At 32.8% G+C, this 16,805-nt stretch overlaps 2 protein-coding genes across 2 annotated transcripts; one reads left to right on the top strand and one right to left on the bottom strand.

The window, feature by feature from the left end:
• The first annotated feature begins 4,898 nt into the window (after positions 1-4,898).
• On the top strand, positions 4,899-6,896 carry LOC142633682 (uncharacterized). The gene is made up of 2 exons (XM_075807923.1): positions 4,899-5,373; positions 6,621-6,896. The coding sequence occupies exons 1-2, from the start codon at positions 4,953-4,955 to the stop codon at positions 6,677-6,679; spliced, it is 480 nt and encodes a 159-aa protein (XP_075664038.1). The 5' UTR covers positions 4,899-4,952; the 3' UTR covers positions 6,680-6,896.
• Positions 6,897-9,787: 2,891 nt separating this feature from the next.
• LOC142633333 (transcription factor DYT1-like) lies at positions 9,788-11,402 on the bottom strand. The gene is made up of 4 exons (XM_075807559.1): positions 11,032-11,402; positions 10,630-10,803; positions 10,358-10,534; positions 9,788-10,071 (listed from the first exon to the last, which is right to left on the bottom strand). Exons 1-4 carry the CDS (start codon positions 11,230-11,232, stop codon positions 10,000-10,002), a joined length of 624 nt encoding a protein of 207 aa, XP_075663674.1. The 5' UTR covers positions 11,233-11,402; the 3' UTR covers positions 9,788-9,999.
• Positions 11,403-16,805: the final 5,403 nt, after the last annotated feature.

Below are 16,805 nucleotides of genomic sequence, written 5' to 3'. Positions count from 1 at the left end.
CCAAACGATGAGCAAGTTCTATCAGGCTACTGAGTGCATATCTTTGCAAGTTCTTCTATAATTAAGGGATGGCCACGCTGTTAAAAATCCTGGTGATTATTAAACAATGCATATTAGATTTGCTTGTAATTATTTTATGATGCTCCCTAATACATCAGTATCATCATTTTCTGAACAATGCAAAATTCTCATTGTATCTAAGCATGCATATCTTTCTAAACACAGATTGAACAACATATGTCGGTTTGTTTAGGTGTTGGGATTTTGAATAGTGCTGAAGAGGGAATGCATTGCAAAAACCATTTCAAAATCCTAGAATGCCTAAAAAGTATCTTTTATTAGAACATCAGCATTCATTTCTCCTAATTCTATCCTATTTTACTTTTACTATCAAAAAGCTACTTTATTATTTATACTATACCATACCATTTTTCAACATACCCAACATAAAAACTTTTATTCTTCTATTCTACTCTTTAAAATAATATATCTACTCAATAAATTAATATATCCCATTCTCTCCCATCTCTCTCCTTTCTCTGATTCTTAACTCTCTTCTTCTGTCTCTCTTCCACTGAAACCACCACCACCTCCACCTCCACGTGCTTCACTGCCTATCACCCACCATCGCCAAAACAAAACCCACAAATGACCAACAAAAACCCAGCAAAATCTCCATGCCCACGATCCCATGATCAACAAAAATGCAGATCTCCATGACCAACAAAAACCCAGCAAAAACACCGATCTCCACATCCCATAATCTCCATGCCCAACAACGATCTCCACATCCCACGCCCAACGCCAATCTCTATGCCCAACGCCGATCACCACAACCAACGCTGATCACCACACCACACCAAACCCACTTCCACTGTCGACCCAATTGCCACAACAACTCTACCAATCTCCAAAGAAATCCAGGAAATCGTGGCCCACCCAGCAAAAAAACCCAGCCACCACCATGCAAAACCACCACGGCATCGACTAGCAACCACTACCCAATCACAGTACCCACCACCATTCCAACCACCAAAACCCATGTCGACAACCACCAAGAAAAAAACCATGCCGATCCGAACCCATGCAACCCACGGCAAACCCAAACAAAACCCACGGCAAACCCACAACCCAACGCCGATCTCCACGCCACCACACTGATCTGCAATGAGAGAGAGAAGAGAAATAATGAGTGGGTGTGGCTTGCCATGGCCGGTGACAGTGGGTCAGGCCATGGTGTGGTGGCTGGGTTGAGTCTAAAGAGAGGAGAGCAGAATGAGAAAGAGAAGGAAGATAGAGAAAAGAACGGAAAAATGAGGAAGAGAGGAGAGAGGAGAGAGACAATTAAATACTAATTTTTAAAAATACAATTGAGCTACAGTAGCATCTTATTAATAAGATGCTACTGTAGCTCAATTGTAAATTTTTTTACAATTTTGATGGTTTACAATTTTCATTGCTGGGGTGTTTTTGGCTCAATGACAAAATATTTCTTACATTTCCCATTTACCATTTTCAATGCTAATGCTCTTATACTCATCTCAGATGTGTAAAAAGATCTAAACTCATGGATGTGTACCAATAGTGTTACTTACAATGTAATGATTATTTTCATAAGACGCTTTATTAATATAAAAGATGAATTTCACTTTTGTCCCTAAAATTTAGCTTATGTTTCATTTTAGTCTCTTAAAATTTCGAAATTAAGGAGGTGTTTAAGAGAGTAGTTTGAGTTATGTTGTTTGGGTGTTTTTGATATACGTGTGGGTGAAAAAGTGTAAAAAAGTGTGTAATGTTGTTTAAAATATGTGAAAATGTGTTATAACTATACTGCCAAACAGACCCTAAATCTCTAAAAATTCAAAGGGTACAGTTTGATCAAGCTATTTTTCTTTTAGGAATCAAATCGAATCAAAATATATATATATATATATATATATATATATATATATATATATATATATATATTTAGTAACCAAAATCATACTACCCCATTTTAAGGGAGAAAATTAGTCTATTTCAAAAATTTTAGAGGCCAAATCTCAAATTTTTTACCAAATTGAATTTATCCCATATTTGAGGAACAAAATATAATTTACCATAGTGTAAAATGTTGGCCAAAGTAATCAACCAGGAATACCAATCTCATTGCATACTTGTGTAGCTTCATTAATACTATTTTAAGGTACAATTTGTCACTTTTATTTTTCATTTTGTCTAGAAATATTCACAAAGCAGGTTGAATAAAGAAGAAAAGCACTGTCGAGAGAAAGATGGGAAATGAGGGGCCTGAGCAAGGTCAGGTCAAAGACAAGCACAGGACATTCCGATCAAATTGTGTACGAAAATGTAATTAGGTATGCCCCAAAAAGTCATAAAGGTAATGCGAGTGGTTGTCAATATTATATTTAATGATGTATCTTATTGTTCAGTGACATGATTACGTATTAAATTATTTTTTATTAGAATACAAGTATTAGCTTTAAAGCATTAATCTGCTTGATGGTTTATTGAGTGTCTGCCATGTCCGCAATTTTGGGGTTATGTAACACCCTGTCTTAACTTAAAAATTAAACGGTCTCTCAATAAATAAATAAATAAAACAGTCTACATACATAATTCTTTTTATTTTATATTTTATATTTTTTGAAATAATTGATTTTAAGTGGCAGAAATATAATTATTTATATAAACATCCTACTTTTCCCCATTACTCACAATTGATTATTTTAATAATTATGAAAAAAATATTGTGAACAAAGTTGTATATTTAATATTTTTGAAGATGTAATGTATTATAAATTTGATTTAAAACGTTAGTATTACTATTTTTATATGTATTCTAGTAAATATTACTATTTACATAAAAAAAATATTTTTGAAAATTAAAATTACTGCATAACCATTGCCACATTTGAAAATTGGAGCGTAACATACGAGTACTTTTTTTTTATTGTGAAAATATGTAGGTACAGAATTTGAATCCTTCACTCAATCAAAAAATAAAAAATAAAAAAATATTCTCATTGGAGAATAGAAGGTGTTGAACAATATTATTAAACTGCAAAACTTTTATAAAGGAGTATGAGTAATAGTCAAAGTTGGGGAGGAAAGATCAGAGAATTGATATTTTTCTTATGAACTTATAATCTATAGTTTTTAAATATATGGAGCGTCCTACAGTTTTTTAATACTCGAATATAATTTTTGTATGTAACAAAAAGGTTTTTCTTTAGTACGCTCTATCATCTGTGGGTTGCATTCATATGAATGTGAAATGTCAACTAGCAATTTGAAATCACAAAAAATTTGTTTCACTCTGACAAAATTGAAATTCACTTGACTGTTAAATAAAACAAATATTCGAAATTAAAAAGTTCCCCATCATTCTTTTTTTAAATCAAATTAAAATCTTTATTATTTTTTGGGGTAAAAGTTCAAACCTCGTAGTTTTCACCCTCTACTTTGAGCAACTTCCCTTCTTGTATTTTTCTGGCTATGTCTACTGACAAGTGAGCGTACAAACGGTGCCCTTGTGAGTTGTGATATGATGAGATTCCTCTCTAGCCCCCTTCTATTTTAATGCTTCAGCTTTAAACCAATTGTCTCACACCAAATCGTCAAAAAAAAAATTTTTGGATTTATTAGATCACCCTCTATTTTCTTTCTTCAAAACTAATTATACATTTCAATCAGGTTTTTACAATTTCCTTACTTTAGTTTATTTAAATTAGATTTTTATAAGTTATTTTTTTTAGTTACAATTATATTTTTAACCAAATAAGTAAATCCCCCAACCCCAACAAATATCATGTCTAAAATTATCTTTATTATTAAAAGTTTCCCTTGAGTGATGATAGGATAATATTAGGATTCGTTTTGCTAACCATAATGGAATTACCAATTATAGTTTGGATAAAAAAATCTTAATTTTATTTGAAAGAATTATCTTAGCTTAAGAATAGGGTACCTAAAAGGAGAAAAAGGAAAATTGCATTATATTATTCAAAGTTCAAACACATTGCCGCAAGATAGATAGTTGTGAATTGTAGTTCATCCTTCCCAACACACCAACCTAACACCGTTCACTTCTTTGTTGGTGTTGTACTATTCCAAAATTTGGAACAGTATTTTTGAAGAGAGAGAAAGTTCTCTCACCTGGTATAATTAGATACCACCTATAGTTGTTGTTGTTGTTTTTTTTTTTTTTTTTTTACATGATAAAAATTTTACTTTAACTTAATCTAAGTATATATGTATGTAAAGTTTTATTCTAGAGACTTGAATTTTGACACTTGCCCCACACGCCTCACAAGCACTTATACTTGTGAGTGACCATCACACCAAGAATACGTGGTGGTATTTATAAAAGTTTCATTGGTCAATGTTATTTAAAAACTTAAAACTAGAAGGAAAAGTATAACTAAAATACTCTTAAAATAAATCTCTTGCCAAACATGTTATTTTTTTAATCCCACAGTTTTCAAAGTGCTGTTAAAATTTCTAGTAAAATTTTGTTTTGTTTTTGTGAAACACAATTATATTGAAGTTGAAAAAGTCTTCTACTGTTTACAATCACCGAAGTTAAACCAATAGATCTTAACTACTTACCACACTATTTACCACTACTTCCAATAAAATTACACCAATAAAACTCTTCGGTTGAAACATATTTGACTCCACCAATTCTTGGCTATTAAGGTCTTTTCCCCTTAACCAAAACAATATTTTATACAAATTCCTTAACAAAACTCTGAATTAAGCAAAGGGTAATTTGGTCGATATCTCATGCCAACCCATAACAAAGACAGTACATTCTGGCCCCCACTTCCAATAATAACCTTGAATACTTAAACTTTAAATGAAAAAAATAAAAATAAAACACCCCTTTTAAAACCAAAACCTAAAAACAAAAACAAAACATAGTGTGCATCCAATAGAACTCTGTGACAATGTCTCTGACACCTATGTCCTTCTTCACCATCTTTCTTCTCCTCCATCTTCCTCTCACAGCCACCTCTTCCATCCACAACCTTCTTGAAAGCCAAGGCCTTCCGGCTGGGCTTTTCCCAGACAGTGTAAAGTCATACAGTCTAGACCAAAATGGGCTTCTAGAGGTTCATTTGGACCAGCCATGCTTGGCCAAGTTTGAGACAAGAGTACACTTTGATAGTGTGATCAGGGCTAACCTCAGCTTTGGTGGGCTTAAAGGGTTGGAGGGTCTGAGTCAGGAAGAGCTTTTTCTATGGCTGCCGGTGAAAGATATCATAGTGAATGATCCATCTTCAGGGCTAATTTTGTTTGATATTGGTGTTGCTCATAAACAACTCTCTCTTTCTCTGTTTGAAGATCCTCCAGTTTGTAAGCCTCAAGGTACTAAAATTTTCTCTGATTTTTTTTTTGCTGGGTTTCTGGATTGTTATTTGATTTTGGATCTGGGTGAAACCCTTTCTGGGCCTGTTAATTTGTTCTTTCCTCTGGCACTTTTACTCTGTTTGGTTGCTGAGAAACCCGATCGGAAAATTTTGGAAAATTGTGTCTTTGTACTATTGATTAAACAGCCTGATTAAAATTTTGTAAAATGATTTCTTAACAAAAAAAAAGTAGGCCTAATTACATCTTACCCACTTGTGATTTGACCTTGAATTTAAGTCTGTGGATTGAAATTTGGCACTTTAAGCTTTGCTCTGTGCTTGTGGATTGAAATATGGCACTTTAAGCTTTGCTCTGTTAGGATTCTGTAACCCACCTTTGCATTTGCCGTTAAGAAAACAGATTTTAATTAAAGAACATAACATAAAATGGATCAAAAATCTAGGGTTTAAAATTTTGTAAAAGACGTATGAACATTACATAAAAAAGAAAATTCAAACAAATACAAATTAAATATCAAATGAAGCAAACTTCCGATGTTAGCTTAGAAGACAAAGAAAGAAAATAAAAGAAAATAGAGCAACAATCTTGGCTGGGTTTGTGTGTGTGTGTGTGAGAGAGAGAGAGAGAGAACTTAGACTCCACTAAAGACAAGACACAAAAGGTATCTAACCCAAATTCAAGACCCATATCAATTTTCTCAATACAACTCTTTCTCTTCATTTTCTTCAAAAATGATCAAAACCCACCAAGAATCATAGAAAAGTCAAAAACTAAATCCAAAATCAAGTAAAACCATTAATGTTACCACTTTTTTTTTCACTCCCTGACTTTGAAGTCGTGAAATCCAGCAAGAATAAACATTTAGCCTTGGTGGTGATTCAAAGTGAGCTTTGGTGGGGGTTCAAATGGTGATTATGATAAATGGGTAGTTCCTTTAGGGAGAGTTGACTTAGTATGAAAATTTTTCTTCAAACCCTAACCTTTTGATCTGTTTTGTGTCATGTATTTGTATTAAAATGCGTTTTTAACGGAATATGGAGATTAGGTCATGGAATCCTAATGGAGTAGAGCTCATATGTGTAAAATGCTAAATTTCAAACTACATATAAGCAACTTAAATTCGGCACAAACACATGGGGTAAGTTGTAATTAGCCCAAAAAAGTATTACTTTAAAATGTTCAGTTTCTTCTTTTTGTTCAATTTTGTCTATTTGATTAACATTATATTTAAATGTGGAGTGCAGGCCTAATATTGGAGAAGAATAGCCGGAAGATGAATATGGGAGTTCAAGTTCAAAGATAAGAGATAACTATTTCCTATGAGAGAGATGGAGTTCTCTTCTTTTTGTTTGTCTCATATTTTATTTTTCTTTTTGTTTTTTGGGGTTTTTGTTTTTGTTTTTTATTTTTTATTTTTGGAAGAGGAAAATTTGGAGTACAGATCATAGATGTTGTTTAGGGCTGTAAAAAATGGATAATTGGGTATAATATTTGGAAATTAAGCTGCAAAATTTTCGGAATTTTAGCGTTAGATTCTTTAACTAGATAGTATCTAAAGAAATTTTGGTTTTTTTGTTTTTTATTTCCTTCATTAATACTAAGCCTGTAATTTTTGTTGGTTATTATGATATGGAGTATGGACAAGGTTTTCCTGTTATTTTGCGATATTCGGAAATAATTAATAGTGTAAACATCAGTTCTCTACAAAAGAAGGATAAGTGAATGGCATTTTTTTTTGAGAAATGATATATCCACAACATTTTTACAACAAATCTTAAGTGGCAGGTTGTTATTGGTTGTTATTGTTAGGGCAAAAAAGTAATCTTAATGTTAAGTTCAAATTTGAACCAATAATAACTAATCACCTATGATTTGTTGTGAAAATATTGTGGACGTAGCATCTTTTTTTTTTTTTTTTGCTCCATGAATTTGGCAAACGCTTATATATATATATATATATATATATATATATATATATATATATAGTATGGGATCTTTACACGTATTTCTGTTGACATGTTTGAGAGGTTCAAGCGGGTAACCTTGGCCGTTGGATAGTCTTAGGCTTGAAAAGAATTTAATGACTTATTATGTATTATATGAAAATGAAAAGTCTTTACTAGGTGTATTGAATGTTAGTTGATTTTTTTTCCATAAGAAGATGGTTAGTTGCTATATAGATATTTATATAGAGACCTTTTCATTTACATTTTCTCTGAATTTCATTGATCCTACCAACAATATTACCATATGATATGAAATTAATTAGGTATCGGGTTTTGAAAACCAGTAGACTCAAAAAAAAAAAAAAAAACCATTAGAATCTGGGAGTTTATTCTTCTAATAAAAAAGCCATCTGCCCCATCAAAAAAGAAAAAAAAAAAAAAAAAGCCATCTGCCATTCCCAGTCATTAGTCAAGGCACATTTAGCTTAGAGTCCTTGGTAAAGTGGCACGTGATAGCCATGTTGAACTTCGAGTTGATTCATGTGTATAATTGTTTGTATCTGCATTTTCACGCCAACCTGATATAATCACTGTTATGCCGAAAGGCTGTGTACTTCTTCCATTATCACTTATTAGCTCTAAACCAAATAGCTTCTCAAAAAAAAAAAAACTATAAATTTAATATAATTAAAGCACTGTTATCCAAAAGTGGATCATTGCAATTGTCTGTTTCCATACAAGTGGTGATAGAGATTTGAATCCATTTCTTTCTTGGGCTTTCTCTTTCTAAATACGCCATTACAGTCTCTTTTGGAAGAGTTAGAGAAACTAACTTTGCCTATCTTGGATATTTTAACACCTAAATTGGATATTTTAACAAACTGTGCTGGCCTTACAATTTTTAATTATCCATTCATTCCTTTTTTTTTTTTTCCCCCTCTCATTTTCTGCATGAATCTTTATTTAATTTCACATAAATAAATAAATGCTACGGATGTAAAATCTTGTGTAAAGATAGTTTTTCGTGTTTTTTAGTATTTGGTAGTATTAGAGAAAATGTGTAAAAAGAAAACTATCTTTGATTAATAAAAAAAACGACTTGTTTTTAGAGATTGTTTTCCACTAAATTTTTTTAGAACAAAACTCTATTTCATAATAAGCTAAATAAGGGAAGTTAGAAGATTTTTTTTTTTTTTTTTATAACTAATTTAAAGTTGTTACCAAATATAAGAAATTGAGATAATTTTATAGAAATTACTTTTTAAAAAACAATTTATTTATTTTTCATGAGAATTAATAGTTTTTCTATTTCCTTAGATCTTGAAAATTCCAAAATAATTAAAAGAAAACTTCGCTTCAAGTCTTCCAACGATTGATTGTAGTGCAAACTGCAAAGTAATGAACCTTCTCAAAATGTTTTATACTTTTTATGCGACCACAACCGCTTTCACAACTTTAAGGTTATCGTAACAAAGGTCAATGGTAATGCCTTTTGCAAAATCATTTACAAACATATTTATTGGTATCTCTTTTCTTTTCTTTTTTTGGCTTGAATATTTATAAGTATCACGGTAATGCTTCTTGCAACTTCACATATAGCTTTTACTGTGTTCAATACTCTTGACAAGGAGAGGGTATCTTAGGCCTTGAATATATACATTTTATCTCTTATAGTGTATGACTCCCATTATCTAGTAGGTATAACGCATTACGAGGGTGGAACTCATACACTATGAGGAGAATTCATATATAAGATACGTGCAATAATAATTGCTTAATAAGATGTTATTGAAAGCGCTATAAAAAATTTTGACAGAACATTTTTACTTATCATCACTACAATGTTATTTTGTTATAGTCAAGCTAATAGAAATTACGGAAAAGTTTTATGAGAGTGAGTGTAATTCTCATTTTTTCGTGACATCCTTACAAGTTTCTTTTGAAATAAAACCATTTTTTTTTATCAATAAAATAAAATTAAAATTTCTATGTGCCTAGTAGAACAACTCTAACTCTAGTATGTTTTTCATAAATTATTTTTTTATATTTAAAAATTATAGTTTTGAGGAAGAAGAACTATTGCTTTGAGTTACTAAATAAAGAAAGAAATAAGGGGAACATGTTTTTATTCCCAAATGATCAATTAAGCTAAGACAGTAATACTATACTTTCCGGGATTAAATATGTGAAAGACCAGGGTCACTATCATTAAACGATGCTTTCTGTGTTGCAGTTAATTGGATTTAAAACCAGTTTATGGCAATGCTCCTAAAGAAAACTAATTTTTCATCTGATATTTTTAAGGTTCCAGAAATGTCAATAGTTGGAATATACTATGTATTGCAACTTGTAAGTCATGTGTTCAAGTAGAAACATGAAACAAAAAGGTGAATTTTTATTTTATTATCAAGTATTTGAAACCTAAATTGATGAAATAGAGATCTAGTGAGTAGTGATCCACAACCGGAAAGCAAGACCATTGTTTACTTGATGAACTTTTCTCCACCAACATGTGGATTTGACAAACATTTGTTCTTAGTAATGCATAAATAAGCCTTGTTTTACATGCCACCAAACATAATAACTAAGGTATTAACAGAAAATCGACTAGAAACCAACCCAATATGCCCATTTATTTTGTCAGTTCAATGACTGATCAGTAATACTCCCAATTGCTCTATATGCCATTAATGATCTGTAGCAGCAACTCCTTGGCGCGCTGGACTTCATTTATTTCACCATGAATTCCCTGAAAGGTGCAAGAAGTTTACAATAAATAAGCATTATCAGTTAAAACTTATGAAAGTACATGTGCAAAACTGACAGAAAGTGTAGGACAGTTCGTTGTGATAGTGAATTGCAGTTTGATTTAATTGTTGGTTCTAAGTCTGTTACCATTGCATATATGTACCTACTTTGATTTTATAGTTAGATATGAGTTTGTTTTGATACCATGCTAGTACAAAGAAGAATATATTGGTTTTAAAAAAAAGTACGTTTGGAAAGGTGGCACCAAAGTTTTTGTTTTTACAAACCTTAACACAGGATGAAACAAGCATTGCTCCTTTGGAGGTAGTAACACTTGTATCAATGAGTTCAAAGCCAAAAGCAGTCATGGCCCCCATCAGTCTTGTGAATCCACCCCTTGTCTTCTCGAAGATGATCTTTATCCAAAGTTTGTTCCCATCAATTTGGGTGACCTCAACCTCTGCCTAAGAACATCAACAAAGGGAATTATCAATTATGCTTAAAAGAACTTTATGTGACTAAGACTCCAATAGTACTGATCAATTAGTATTTGATTAACCTGAATTCCACTTTTCCTCATCTCTTCGGCAGGATCAATTTCTTCACTTCTTGGCAATGTTCCCTCTTCAGATGATGCTTCCATTTCGTAAAGATGGCCTTGAAGAACCTTCACGTTGTTCTGTAGCTCCTCAATGTATGAAATTGCATCCTCGATAATGGTTGCTTTGTTCATCTACAGACAAGCAAAATAATCATATATATTAACATATGATGTTTTTGAGTAAACAAAAGCGTTATGATCAAGAGCTTTGTATTACAGTAGCATTGTCTAGTTCTCACATGAAGGATAACTTAAATTCAAATCCCCTTTTCCCATTTTTTGTAAACAAAAACAAAATGGTTGTGAAACACATTACTTGAAATTTAAAAACATAGAATATTAAGGGTGTTAGAGTGGTACATTTGTGATAATAGGAACTAATGCACGTAGTGCCAGGAGCCTATCACTGAGCTTTTGCCTCCTCCTCCTCTCCGCATGGAGATTCTTAGACTTGTACTCTGTGCTATCATCATTGCTGTACCTCCGTCGTCCAACCCTTCCCCTGCTGTTACCTTCTTTTGTTATGAATAATCCATCCAAGGCAGAGCCTACATACTCCATTTTGTGGAGAAAATGAATGTTGATTCCACTAGTTAGAGAGAGAGCTATTGCACTAGTTTGATAGGAGATTGTATGATTATTATATAACTCCTTCACAAGTTTAACATGTGTGTGTGTGTGTGTGTCTCAGAGAGAGAGAGAGAGAGAGAGAGAGAGAGACTGGATGGTGCTACAGTTTTTGGGAATCCTCTAACAATAAGCACAATTCTTGTTTTCTGGACTCATTTAACATGAGAGAGAGAGAGAGAGAGAGTGAGAGCGTTGTTGAAATGCATTGTCAGTTATAGCCATAGAAGAAAAGAAATGGCTAATAATTTCTCATGTTTGTCTCTAAACTGCAATGTTGATTGATGGATCTATCATATTTAGGATCATACTAATGAACCAGTGTTAGTTTATTGATATTCCATTCTAGAGTCAAAGTGAGCTATATAATTAAATGCTTGATATGCAGCTATATTCAATAAACAGCACAAATCTGTCTCCTAACCAAAATATTTAGCTCTTTAATCACCATGTGAATACAATTGTGCTATCTTGTTGTTTTGTTTCTTTACACGTATTGCCAATTGTTTTGTTGACTGGAAAGTACGAATGAATGTGGGTTTGTTATAACTTATAAGAATATATTCTCCCCCCAGAATAGTACAATTCTATCCGCTAAGTAAGCCACCATGACAATGCTAGAGGCTGTGGATTGTCTCATGTAGTGTACCATGTGGATGGTTTGAGAATGGTGAACACTTTCGTTTCCAATGGATATTTCGAGAACCTTTCATATTTATGATAGTACATTTAATTTTTGGCTTGCTCTTAATGGTAAACTGAATTCCTTTCTAAGGACAGCAATACTTTCACATTATTTTTCCTAAATACAAATAGACTCCTTTATTTTCTAGACCAATTTCTTGCTCATCAAGAGTGGCTATGTTTTCCAGAAAATAATTCTGGAATGAGTTGAATTAATGCCCCTAATTTTCACTTTGGCATTTCTCTTTTGACCTCAAAACAATTTCTTTCATTCTCCTTTGGTCTTTCTTTCTCTGCCTCTCTCTGCCCCAACTCCACCATCACCAAAACCATCTCCCATCATCTCAACAAAGACTAAGCCCTGCAATACATTGTCGATCAAGAAGTTCAAAAAGTCATAACAATTAGTACATAAAGACATAATCTGCCTTCTTTCTTTAGCAAAATGTTTCCATTTGACCAAAACTAAGTATAACAGAAGACTATTTGCAATTTTGAGTGAACTTAAGAAGCTGATTGTTTAGTTTAAAATTTAAAGCTTATGGGACACATTGTAGATTAAATAATAGGTTATTATTGATTAAACAAAATATCTTCTATATAGTGTTATGTAGATTGGCCCAACCAACATGACAAATCGCATTGACCAGCCTAAACCGATTTGACTGACCTACCAGTCTTCTCTATCTTGCGGCACGGTTAGGGATTTTGGGCATCCAACCATGTCAATGAATTGCAAAGAAAAAGATAAAACGCCCTTATATATATATATATATATATATATATATATATATATATATATATATATATATATTCATATATATATTCATCAAATCCATAATATTTTGAGGATGATCACCTGAAGAACTAAGTTTCATATTCATCTTATCTCCAAATTCCCTTATCATGTTCGATCATTTCTTTTTACTTTACTACAAACATGTATGATTTGTTAAGTCTAATGAAAATGTAATATGATAGTTAATCCAAGAAAAAAAAATTGGGAAAAGTTCAAAAAAATAAACATAATTTTATCCTTGTGACAAATTACACCTCATACTTTTACATGTATCACTTTAAACCCCATCCATTTATAAATATGCCAAACAAAACCTCACATATGATCTCAAATAGTCAAATGTTTCATAAATTTCAAGTGTTTAGCATAATAATAAAAATATGGAGTTCAAATTGAAACATTTAAATGTATGAGGTTTAATTTATCACACCCCTTAAACCCTCCTAAAAGCCCATACTTTTTTTTTTTTTCCTTTTTGTTTTTTGTTTTTTGTTTTTGTTTTTGTATATTTGTTTTTTGTTTTTTTTTGTTTTTGTTTTTTTTTGTACACTGAAGTCCTTTCTAATCACAGCAATAGTACTTCACCACATTCTTCCTAAATACAAATAGAGTCCTTTATTTTCTAGAACAATTTCATACTAATCCAAAAGTGAATTGGTAACTGTTTTCTCAATAACAGCAATACTTCAATATTTCATTTTGTCATTTCTCTTTTGACCCCAAAACAATATCGTTCACTCTCTTTTTCTGTCTTTCTTTCTCCACCCCAACTCCACCACCGTCAAATCCATTGGCGTATATAAAGGCATAATCTGCTGGTTTGCTTTAGCAAAATGTTTCAATCTGAAGAAAATTATTAAGAGTATTTGCAATTTGGAGAGAAGTTAAGAAGCTGATTTTTTAGTTTATGCTGTGTAGGGGAGACACGTTATAAATTTCCTCGATAGTTTTTCAACGGTGCGTTAACTCCCTAACAAAATTTGTGTTCAAAACTGGGATTGGTTGCATTTGATTTTGTGTAGAAGTTTATCAAGAGTTGCATTAAAGATCTTAAAGAAATGGAACACTAATGGTTTGTTTGGATTGAAGGGGAGGAATGGGGAGTAAAGTAGAGTAGATTTGGCTTAGAATTAACCAATTTTCAACCAACTCTATTCTATTTTTCTCCACTCCCTCTCCTTCTCCCCTCAATCCAAATAGGCCCCAAAGAATTTTGCTCAAGTGAAAGTTAAACATTGAAGTGCTAAGATTTCACCCGTCTCTCGCTTAGGGCTCTTTCTAGTGAAACCACAAGAAAGAAAATTCTAATTTTATTTGAAGAAGGATTTGTGATGGCTTTTTAACTTACCTATATAAATCACACATTGCACAATTTTAAGTGAGAATAAGGTTGTCATTTAAGAGCAAAGAAAAAAAAATTAAAAAAGAAAAAATCTTGTGCTGTTTCAAAACTAAAAAAAATCTATAGATTCAACCAACTTATCTTGTAATGTCAAAGAGAGTGACTTTGTAAAATTGTTTTGAAACCACAAAGATTACTTCTAGGGAGTTTATTGCAACACATCTATAAAAGAGTTTCTTAGAGTACCAAAGGTTTTGGGTTCATGCCAACATGATGGTCATGAAGGATTTCATTATTAAAGGATTCTAGAGGTTTAATATTGTTTTAGATTTGGTATATGTGATTAATAAATTTGTTTGTGATAGAATCCACAATAAACTTTTTGATAATCGAATCCACAATAAACTTATTTAGTATTTGTGGTGGGCCTTTTTGTATTTTTGGGCTAGACTGTTTCTTGTCGTGTTGTGGCCCAATAGTTCTGAGGTAGAAGAGTCGGGACTAGCTCGATTGAAACTCACCTTAAGCCAGCTTCTACGCAAGCTAGAATCCCTTCATTAAGATCTTGATCACTCGTTTGTGGCAGAGGGCACTATTACAAAAATGTTATGGCAGGAGGCATGCACATAATATGATGGGATAATGAAGATATGTTTACCGCTAACAAAAGATGATATTTAAACCATTTTCTCAACAAGAAAACACAATTATGTGATTATAGCAGAATTAAGATTAATGCTTAATCAATCACAATAAAAGAAGGGAAGGGGGATTAGTCTGCTATACTTAGTTCCTCAAAATATTAAATCCAAGAAGGGAACCAGTCTCTAATGCGAGCTATCTTACGGGGAAATCCTGCCATAGAAATTGCTTACTTTGAAGGAATGGACCTAAATGGCTTAATCCTAAATCCTTTAACTTGCTAGAGAGTAGGCTATTAAGAGGGAGAGAAGGGAATAGCCTATTAATGCATGCCTTATCGCATTCTTGTTTTCTCACTTTTCTTTTTACCCTTTTTATTTTTTCGATGTTTTCTTTCTTGCTGTTTTCTCACTTGTTTCTTCTTACTTCTTACTCTTCCACCCTTCTTCTATTGTTCCTTGTTGTGCACAGCTAAGGCCTTTTTATACTGTCTGCCATGATGAGTTTTATTGTTTTACCCCTCAACTACTTTTGGCCTGGTGTAGGTGTCCTTCACATTCCATTCCTAGACAAATGAGTTTTTGTTTTATTTTCTTGCCTTTCATGGCGTTCCCATCTAGATAAGGATTAAGTATTCTCTCTTACTAATTCTTATGGCATGCAATTAGTAATTTCAGCTCATATTTTCCCTTTTTGGGTGGTATGTCATTCCAGCAGGACATTTCCCCCCAAAGAGTTTTGAGTAGGAATCCTAGAATAGAATTTCCCCTTCTCCCCACTGCCAGACCATACCCTCTCTTACCTCTGACCTATGACCCACTGCACTTGTAATGGCTGGGTGCAAGTGGGTGGTGCCTGAATCTTGTGCGTGCTCCACTTCCATGTGAGTTCATGGCTTGTCTGCCGTTCATACGTTTGCCGTTGCCTGTGGATTTATCTGGTCCTTCTCTGCATTCTACTGCTTATTTTTAACCCTTTGTGGCATGAATGAGTCATTGAGTCTTTATTCTTTGCATTTCATTTCTTCCCTAGGCTGGGCTTTGCTCGAGTATGGGTCCTTCTTTCTTCAATCTAGCCCCTGCCTTCTTTGTGGGTCGGCTGACACTTCTGCTATGCCACTCCGTTACTTCTGCCATGTTATCATTTAACTTGTGCTTGCTAGGCCTCATTTGGGCCTGCCATGTACCTTTTCTTTTACTTAGTTCACATTGCCAAATATTTCTACTGGGCTTATTCTCATACTATCTTGGGCTTCCTTGGCCCATTTTATTCTTTTGGGCATCCTCAGCCTGCTTCATTCCTTTGCGCATCCTTGGCCCATTCCATTCCTATATTCCCATGGATTTTTGCTAAATCTTTCGGTCTTTCCTGACCCAATTACCATACCATTTACTAATTCCTTTCTTGGGGCTTCTTTAGCCCATTTTTGCTTGTTTTCTATTTCTAATTATACCCATGGGCTTACTATTTTTTCCTCTGGGCTCCCTTGGGTTAGTTTGCTTTCTTTGTGGCCTTCTTATTGCTTTATAGGTCTGTGGACCATTATTCTTGTCATTCGGACTTAATAATTTTTTTCTTACCTTACTAACTCTTCTTCCTTCACCCTTTTTCTATTGTTGGGCTTCTTCTTGTTATTGGGCCTTTTTGCCAAGTGGGCATCAACAATATTTGATATACACTTGTTTGTGTTAGAATATTTTTACAAATAATTCCTTAGAATAATTTTCAATAGGTTAAAAAAATTATTGTGTACTAGCCTTATCACACGCGCTTCGCGCATGAGATGAGGCTTTTTTTTTTTAGTGGTAGTAGCAACAAAAAAAAAAAAAAAATCTATGTTTTTTATTATATATATACTTTTTATTTTGAGAATCTAATTTATAAGTGGATAAATAAATTTGAAAATCAATAGGAAAGTGACTCTATTTTTTAGGCAATGTTTTAGTGGAAGTTAGGGTTGTATTTTTACTGGATTGTCCTTTAGTTTTATCTCTACTTAAACATAGGAATGTAAGGGTATTTTAGAAAAAAAAAAACTGG

Source organism: Castanea sativa, chromosome 5 (genome assembly GCF_040712315.1).
Source record: "Castanea sativa cultivar Marrone di Chiusa Pesio chromosome 5, ASM4071231v1".
Classification (NCBI taxonomy): domain Eukaryota; kingdom Viridiplantae; phylum Streptophyta; class Magnoliopsida; order Fagales; family Fagaceae; genus Castanea; species Castanea sativa.
Note: the sequence above shows the minus strand (reverse complement) of the source record. Positions and strands in the feature narration are given on the sequence as shown.

What these genes read in the sequence shown, in the direction of transcription:
- LOC142633682 (XM_075807923.1), top strand. Translation starts at nt 4,953, where the DNA reads ATGTCTCTGACACCTATGTCCTTCTTCACCATCTTTCTTCTCCTCCAT. An exon ending in TCCAGTTTGTAAGCCTCAAG is followed by an intron (nt 5,374 to 6,620) that starts GTACTAAAATTT and finishes TGTGGAGTGCAG; the next exon opens with GCCTAATATTGGAGAAGAAT.
- LOC142633333 (XM_075807559.1), bottom strand. Translation starts at nt 11,232, where the DNA reads ATGGAGTATGTAGGCTCTGCCTTGGATGGATTATTCATAACAAAAGAA. An exon ending in TAGTTCCTATTATCACAAAT is followed by an intron (nt 10,804 to 11,031) that starts GTACCACTCTAA and finishes GCTTGTCTGTAG; the next exon opens with ATGAACAAAGCAACCATTAT. An exon ending in TTGTTTCATCCTGTGTTAAG is followed by an intron (nt 10,072 to 10,357) that starts GTTTGTAAAAAC and finishes TGCACCTTTCAG; the next exon opens with GGAATTCATGGTGAAATAAA.